The sequence below is a fragment of the Rhagoletis pomonella genome, unplaced genomic scaffold, assembly GCF_013731165.1.
Source record: "Rhagoletis pomonella isolate Grant_MI unplaced genomic scaffold, Rhpom_1.0 Rhpom_scaffold_00005, whole genome shotgun sequence".
Classification (NCBI taxonomy): domain Eukaryota; kingdom Metazoa; phylum Arthropoda; class Insecta; order Diptera; family Tephritidae; genus Rhagoletis; species Rhagoletis pomonella.
The window spans coordinates 43,625,850-43,634,281 of record NW_023458559.1 but is presented as its reverse complement, the minus strand read 5'-3'; the positions used below and the strand labels follow the sequence as shown (position 1 = coordinate 43,634,281).

General features: G+C 36.6%; 2 protein-coding genes across 3 annotated transcripts; one reads left to right on the top strand and one right to left on the bottom strand.

Annotated features, from left to right (window-relative positions):
- Positions 1-1,209, top strand: LOC118739024 (exosome complex component MTR3-like). The gene is made up of 4 exons (XM_036470107.1): positions 1-266; positions 317-434; positions 488-804; positions 857-1,209. Exons 1-4 carry the CDS (start codon positions 122-124, stop codon positions 1,153-1,155), a joined length of 879 nt encoding a protein of 292 aa, XP_036326000.1. The 5' UTR covers positions 1-121; the 3' UTR covers positions 1,156-1,209.
- On the bottom strand, positions 1,128-7,483 carry LOC118739022 (U4/U6 small nuclear ribonucleoprotein Prp3-like). 2 transcript variants are annotated; one of them, XM_036470105.1, is made up of 3 exons: positions 7,354-7,483; positions 2,148-3,388; positions 1,128-2,028 (listed from the first exon to the last, which is right to left on the bottom strand). In XM_036470105.1, the coding sequence occupies exons 2-3, from the start codon at positions 3,367-3,369 to the stop codon at positions 1,277-1,279; spliced, it is 1,974 nt and encodes a 657-aa protein (XP_036325998.1). In that variant the 5' UTR covers positions 3,370-3,388; positions 7,354-7,483; the 3' UTR covers positions 1,128-1,276. The 2 variants fall into 2 exon arrangements, with proteins under 2 accessions (XP_036325998.1, XP_036325999.1); XM_036470106.1 differs by lacking the exon at positions 7,354-7,483 and adding an exon at positions 3,415-3,557 and having other exon boundaries at positions 1,132-2,028; positions 2,148-3,348.
- Positions 7,484-8,432: the final 949 nt, after the last annotated feature.

Sequence of the window (8,432 nt, the reverse complement as noted above, 5' to 3'; positions counted from 1 at the left end):
TTGATCTGGCAACTCTCTCGCATTTGGCCCGTCTTTTCCTTCCAACAAGCTCGTTTACTTTTCCTATAGAAAATTAAATTAATCTTATCTTATTTAACAATAAACATACAAAAACTTCACAATGCCACCACCGTCAGCTAGTCGAAAATTTATGTATCCTGAACAATCAGTGCCCTATTCCTTATATATAAAGCGCGAAAATCCGGATGATGTATTTGCCAAGCTTTGGAAGCCAGCCAGCTTGCAGTTGGAGGAGCGATCCACATGTAGGTAACGTACTTTTTATGAAGATCAATGTTTAATGAGTTCGTTGCAGTCTTAAAAGTCGGTGCACTGGCAACTGTAAAGGGTTCGGCCTACATGGAATATGGTAATACAAAGGTAATGGCATCAATAGAACCACCACGTGAGCTAAGTAAGCAGACCAGAAAAATGTGAGTGGCCTCATGAAAAATGTGATATTTTAATGCTTCACTTTTTTTTTTAGTGGCACACTAGGCATAGTAACGTGTACACTGAAATATGCACCGTTTGCGGTTAAAGATCCCTCATGTATACCGAGAAAGGAAACGTCTATGGCATTGGCGCTGAAAAAAGCACTAGAGCCTGCTATTTGCCGCCATGAATTTCCGTACTTTCAACTAGAAATTAAAGTGATCATATTGGATGACGACGGATGTGCGCTTAGTACCGCAATTAATTGTTGTGGCGCTGCTTTGGTGGATGCCGGTATTGCTACTTACGATCTAATTACAGCGTCGACAGTATGCAAATACAGAGATGTAGAGTTCGTAAACCCAAACGGTAAGTGAAGTTTATTTTAAAAACACCTCAAGCTATTTATTTATAATTTCAGCTGTAATTGAGCAGTTAGTTTCGACCATAAGCGACTCTGCGGCCGACGAAGAGCACGGTATAGTTGTTACTGCTAGTTTGGCGGCAGTCGACCAGATTACCGAATGCTTCCAAAAGGGATATTTCAAACCAGAAACGCTCAAACGACTTACGGAACATACATTGACTTTGAATGAACGCATTTTGGATACACTACGTTATGTATTAATTAACAAGGTAAAACAACAGTTGGAAAAGCAGAAAGCCATGAGGGCAATTTTTGAATCGTCAAATGTTGGAGCTAATGATGATTCGGATTAAAGATTATAAACATTCATTCGAAATAGAGAAAGACATTTACTTTTTTAACTAAAATATTTCATCGTAATTTACATAACGAAATTTTGCCTTAGTCTAATACGACTCAACTTCTGAATAGATTTTAGGAATCTGCAGATGCTTCTAAAACAGCGCCAGAATAAGCTAAATCCCAATAGTGTTCAACCTGATGCTTCTGGAAGAATTCCCGTGCCATTTTTTCCATCGGAAATACTTTGAATTTTATTTCACCGAAGTGTCGACGTTGACTAGTGCCCTCCCAAACCAGCACGCATGTGTTCGGTATTTCTTGGCCGTCGGGCCCTTTCACCATATCCTCTTCCCACTTGATTCGGTGCTGCATAAGTCGACGGTATTTCTTCTGCTGCTTTGGCCCACCCTCGACCACGACGACGCAACAATCGCGAAAAAGTACCACCGAACCAGTCATGTGCAATTGTTTGGCGTTCGTCTCCACTTTGAACTTTTTGCTAGCATTGTCTTGTAAATCTCGTATACGATATACGCTAACGTTGACACCGCAAGAAGTATCCTCTTTGATCTTGCGTATTTTCTTTTCACTTTTCTGCTCTGCTGTTAATTTTCTTGCGTTGTTGGCATCCTCATGTGCTTTTTGGCGTTTAGCCATTTGCTCGCGTACGTGTGCTTCAATTTTAGTTGGGTCTTGTGCAGCCTCAGTACCAAGAACACGCATCAAATTCGAAATGCGAAGTTTTGGTTCAGGTGGAGCCACCAGACCCAAACGGATTTTTTCCTGTTCCTCTTTCCATGCTTCCCGACGATTTTGACGGCGAAGCTTTTTGCGCTCCTTCTTTGTAAGAAAAACAGGCAAATAGACTGGCTTTAAAGGTTCATCTATTAGTACAAAAAAAGGGGAATTTAATTAAGCAAACAAATAATCAAATTAGTTCAACGTTCCTTCTTATCAGAATAAAAAAAAATTATCTTTAAGCATATTCGAAGACTTAACTTACTTGGTGGCTTCATTTGTGTGGGATGTTCAATCAGATTGGTGATGGCTGCTTGCCTGATACTAATCTTTCCATTTTCATCCGACGTATTCAAATCCTGTGTTAGAATTACAGAATCCCACCATTCCATTGCTGGCACATCGTCTGGCGTATCTTGTTTTGGCGCGATGAGGGCCAACTTTGTGGCAGAACTAATACCAGTTTTGCGTGCAATTTGCGAAATTTCATTTTGAAGTTTCTCCAACTGTGCTTTCATGCGCAAACGCTCTGCTAGTTGCTGAAATTTTCCTGGTTCATGGAAGCGTAAGGAACGTTTGGTCCGTACAGTAGGTTTCTGGGCAATACGATCATCAAAGAACTTTACAGAGTCCTCCTGCTGCGCATGTCGATCTGCATGAACTTGACTTCTATTAAATACTTCTCGCTTTTTGGCGCGTATATTTGCTTTTAAAGTTGGAGTAAGGGTCGGTATGCTAACGGTTCTGCCACTTTTATCTATTGTTCGTCCATCTTCGTCTAAAATTAAAGGTTTTGGTCGATCTTGCACCTGCGGTGGTTGAATGAGATTAGACAATTTTGCACGTATTTGTGCTTGCAATTCTGCGATCTTTTTGGCTTTTTCAGCGTCTTCTGGTACAGCAGATTTCTTTGCTAGTGCTTGCGTAGCTAAAGCAACTGGTAAACCGATTTGTGGGACAGACGCAAGAATAGGATCTTTAGCTTTCAGATTATTCAGTGCACGCTTTCTTTCTTCTATTTCTCGTTGAGCATTAACCATCATCAATTTGATTTGTGTCGAATTCAGCCCTGCTGTAGATTCAGCAGGCGTGGCGGTAGCCGCATTTATATTTGCCGCAACCGCTGAAGCTGCGGCCAATGGCGTTAAAGCGGGTGCGGCCGTAGCTTTACTGATCTTCTCTTTCATATCGAATCGAGACTTTTTCGGCATTTCTGTACCAGTTTCCTCACTGGCGTTACGTTTTTTGGCTTTACGACGATATTCATCTAGTTTGTCTTGCAATTTATCCGCTAGTCTAGAGCTCTGTTTTGCGTCCAAGACCTTTTCCAGTTTTTCCGCAATGCGTCGTCGGTCATATCCATTGTGTAAACAGTGTTCAATAGTGCCTATGACGCGATCCTCTTCGCCACTAGCAGCTACTCCCTTTGTCAAAGCTGCAATGTCAGGGTGCAATTCATCGATCTCCTTACGCGTATAATAGGACATAATTCGCAATTAATTTGGTCTGAAAAATGTTTAAATACTATTTACCAAAGCCGAATATATTGTTTTATCTGGATTAAAACAGTTTTTATGCAATAAAATTCATGAAAACGTTGAAAATCGTCTCGAAAATTTTCGTCTGCTCAATAAAATTTGACGTTTCAAGCTGATGCCAGATCTTTCGAAGCCAATTGGAATCATGGTATGTATGCAAAATAACCAGAGACTTTCATTTGGCAAGAATCATAGATCATTAGTTAGTGAGTTGGTGAGTGAAAAGGATTAAAAAGAATTGGTCCAAGTAATCAACAACGGTGAAAAGTTACATATCTTTATATAAAAATGGTAAAGCAAAAGGATTCGTTTTAGGTTTTCGCAAATAATCATATTTATTGTTTTATAAAAGTTTCAGTTTGTTATACATAAATAGTGTGGCAACTCTTGAAATACAACTCTGACAGTGTTCACACAAAGTGGCAGCATTAATTGTTAAAGCGGCTTCGTGAGTGAATTCTGACGTACTGAATTTGTAGTGCTGAATTTTTATAAATTAATCTAGTTTTTTGTGAATTAATTACTTGAAATTTGTGAATAATCGTGAAAATGGCATCTGAAGATGAGAATGACGATACTTTTCAAGGTAAGTGGAAATTTTTAAAGCGTTAATTTGTGAAATGAAAGTTGTGAAAAAAGTTTTGTGGTCAATCTTGGCGATTTCGACGTCTATGCGTACGAGGGCGCAACGAAAGCCATGGCGCTGAAATCGGCAACCTCAGCAGCAATTGGCTGCTTTCTTGTGTTCCGCGTTTTCGTTACTATTACAGGCGTTCTCATGTCATGTGTGAAAAATTGCCGCCAATTTTTCTCAGGTTGATAATTTTCATAAGTATTTTTTTGTACACGTTTTTAGAACGTGATTAAAAGAAATTGTGAAATTTGCACAAGTTTCCATTTTTCGTTAGCTTTGGGTTGTTTCATTTCATTTTCGCCTTACGCTTTCGCCATTTTCATTAGTTTTTAATACATGATCTATCTCTTTCTGACATACGTAAATTTAATATTGTTTACACATATTTTGATGTCAACGTTAATTTAGTGGGCTCGCTTTGTGGGAAAAATGCATTTGAAATTGCCCGAAACGTGTCGGATATGGAACTTTGGGGAATCAAAACAGAAGTTCAAATGTTAGGGAGGACAAAAATATAAAACGTGATGTGCTAAAGTAGAAATAATGTTTTGATATTTAGTAACAATAATGCCTTGGTTATAATGCACGGGGCGAATCGTAACAAATCGCGGCGAACTCGTAAGGATCTATTGATTTTAGATGCTTCCGTTTTACATTGCGTTCAAGTGCATTAGGAGCGTTCCTTATCTCCCAGAAATAGTCAGAAAAAGTCCGAAGTAGTCAGATTTAGTCCAAAAAGCGTTCCTTAACTCGTAAATGACAGCAAAAATGAGAGAGCGACACTCAGTGTGAGTGACTCTCATCAGTCCGAAGTAGTCAGATTTAGTCAGAAGAATTTTTTCTGGCAAAATCCTGAAAAGTGTCAAACTCAACTGAATTTAGATTAAAGAGTACACAGAAAGTGATAATAATCTAAAAAGTAAAAAAAAGTGAATTGAAATTGGAATTTGGTTTTTTGCGTTCCTTTACTTTTCCTGTTATTCTCTTTTTGTGAGCGCATTTTGCTTACGCTCTGGCATTTTGACACTTCAGATTTTAGTCCAAAAAGATAAGGAATGAACCTATTATAATCGTTTGAATTCATTGCCCTTACAATAGATTATTAAGTGACAGTTCACCCGTTCCGTTACTTCCATTATAATCCAGGCATAAGTGTATGAAATTAAGCCCTGAATTATTATTTGTTTTATTTAATAATTGTTACTAGTAAATTGTTAATTATTAAATATATGAGATGACAATTTCACACGTTATGATATTTTGTGAACTCCTCAAATGTGTATGTCTGAAGCAGCTTTTAATACATACATATGTATGTGCACGGTAAGTACAAATTTTAGATTTTGTACATGCATTATTTTTTCTTATATGTATCTAATTAATTTATGCGATTTGTGGTCATTGCGCTATTTAAATTTTGAACTACGGATAACTCATTTATGATATTTATGTTCTGAGTTTCACCCTACAAAACAAAAGAAAACGTGCGTAACATTCATTGAGAACCCATTTCAAGTTAACGGGTGCTTTGACTGCCCGTCAAATTTGTCGCCCACATGCATATAACAGGTAGTCGATGAAGTAGTCGATTTGTTTAACGAAAAGTAAAATTTTAATAGGCGGTCTAGAATATGGCCCTAATAAGAGTTGTAAAATGTAAAATAATTTGCTTAATCGTTAAACTAGTGAGCCTTTCATAAACGCGGCTATTATACATATGTAAATTCTTTTTGGTACATTTTCCACTATAAAAAATTCTTTAAAAAGAAATAGCCGAATTGGAAACAATGTCGTTTCATTTCTCATTGATAACAAATGTGTCCGGAATGGTAAACAATATAATTGACAGTGGAACACTTTTCTCTGCTCGTCGAGCTAATATTGAGAACGATTTGTCAAAACGATGGTGCCAACACAAATTAATGTGTACGTGCATACTTGTTATTACGAGTTATAGAGCGGCTGATTGGCAGTGATCGGACTCAAAAAATTCTGTGGTAGAATCTGGAAAAAAATGTGGAGATTTAAAAAAATGTGGTAGATTAAAAAGAAATTTGGTAGATAACCCCGAGATCAAATTTTGTACAAAAATTAAAAAAATTCTGCAAGGTTTCACCTAAATTGTAAACTTTTTAATTAGAGTCTAAAAAAATGGTATAATAAAGTGCAAGATTGAAGTTGCTAAAAATTGCGTTGAGTTTTGGCACTTTTTTCCTTGACAGTGTAAAGAAGTTTTTTCCATATCAAAACATTTTTCGAACATGTTTTAAGAGATTTCTGCAACCTTGCGGAGTGCTGCCAGCTTTTCTTTTTATCACATCACGATGTAGCGAAGAAATGTGGCACGTTCGCTACTTGGGATTTACCGATTTTGACAATTCTCAAGAAAAAGTAAACAGCGCCTCAGAAACTTTAGATGTACTTAAATTTGCTAACACCTTCACAAAGATCATCGTTTTTTAACATTTTCGCTATAAATTCCTTTTATAAATCATTTATTTTGCAATTTAACACATTAAAACCATGTTTCTTTCCTGTCGAAAAATTGATTATCTGGAAAATGTACTATTTTACAGTTTATTTTATCCTCCCATTCCGCTTTGTTTACTTTTACTTGAGCAATTTCATCGCCGCCGGGAATGCGGAATCTTGTATTATATCATTCTTGTTACCGTATAGTGCTTAGTGTTGGACAATTTTTGATCTTAAAATTTAGAAAATTATGTCGAGCAAAAATAAAACTACTCAAAAACGCGAATATGTGGTAGATTTCTGACCTTGAGTGGTAGATGCTCAAAAAAGTGGCAGATCTACCACAATGTGGTAGAAGTCCGATCACTGCTGATTGGGTGATTTTTAGCATGAATTGCAAAATATATACACATTTATCTACATACATACATACATATCTACTATGTGCATGAGTATTCCAAGGCGAATTTATAGATTCGCCTTGGAGTATTCGAAATGATCCGAAGGTTTCTTTTTTCTCCCATTTGCTGCAATTAGTTAGCGGTTACGCTCTAAAATCCTGCTTCTCGCCAACTGTAACCACATATTTTTATGTGTTAATGTAAAATTTGCTATTGGAAAAATTCTCACTTTGAATACACACTACATAAAGTAAAATTTAATTGTTCCATGTTGATCCATAATTAGGAATCATACTTATGTATATGTACATACATATGGATATGTTTTAGCGAATGGCTTCCGCTGTCTTTTTCAATTAGCTGTCAATTTTTCATACTGTTGCAAATCATTTATTTCACCTACATATGTACATTTATACCTGTTACCTTTTCGTAAGTGGTGATCTTTTTATAACTGTAATGTTGGCTCTTTTACACGCGCTTATTAACGAGATATTGACATGACATGTAACGTGTGCTCCTGCTCGCATATTCATACATCTTGCACTGTTTCAATATTCCAATTATTCTCCTAAGGAGCTTGACAGTTTATTGAGTACAAGAATTCGCAGCACGTTTGCGTTTATTTTTGTAGTTTTCAGTCTACCCATTGCTAGCTTTTGTGACCCTTTGGTGGTGGCTCGTTGGGATTCAACATTCCCAAGCAGCTCTTGTTGCGGCTTTTGCCGTTTGTACTTGCGCTATAGGGTGCTCAGTGTTGCCACTTGAGTTCTTTTGTAGCTTGATTTAGTTGTTATTTTCGACGTGTAGATATATGTAGAAATTTTCGAATTTAGAAAATTTCTCCATTCTTACAGACAATTTTATCATTTTGAATTGATTCCCAATTTTTCAGTACATTAAAAATTGATAGCTTGTACTATGCCGTACGATTATTGTACAAAAATTGGTAGTATGGTAGGCCTAATACATTATTATTATTATTATTATTATTATTAGTATTATTATTATTATTATTATTATTATTATTTAGAACGAGTGATAACTCTTACATTATAAGAGGAGCGCTAGCATCTATGGCTTTCGGCTCGCTTATCCTAATAACACTTCTTTGATTTACACTAAGATAATAAGGCAATTATAAATACATTTACTTTTGAAATGAGATTTAGATTTTTTCCACCTCAGGTAGGGCATTGAGATGAATTCGATCCCGAAAGAATATATCTGTGGGTGATAATTGTGTGCAATCCCTAGACGAATAAATGATTTTGATGCGCCGCAGCTAAGAGCTCAGTTAGTTTAGACTTAATTTCAGTAACTTAACTTAATATTTTGGCCAACCTCTTATATGAGAAACTGTGTTGGCCGTTAGTTCAAACTTAACTTACCGTAAGCATCTTAATAACCTGTAGATTTTAGATTCTTAAGCAGCGTTGCCATTTTAGCCGTTTTCCGGCTAGATTTAGCCGGTTTTGATAGCAACTAGCCGGAGAAAATTCGAT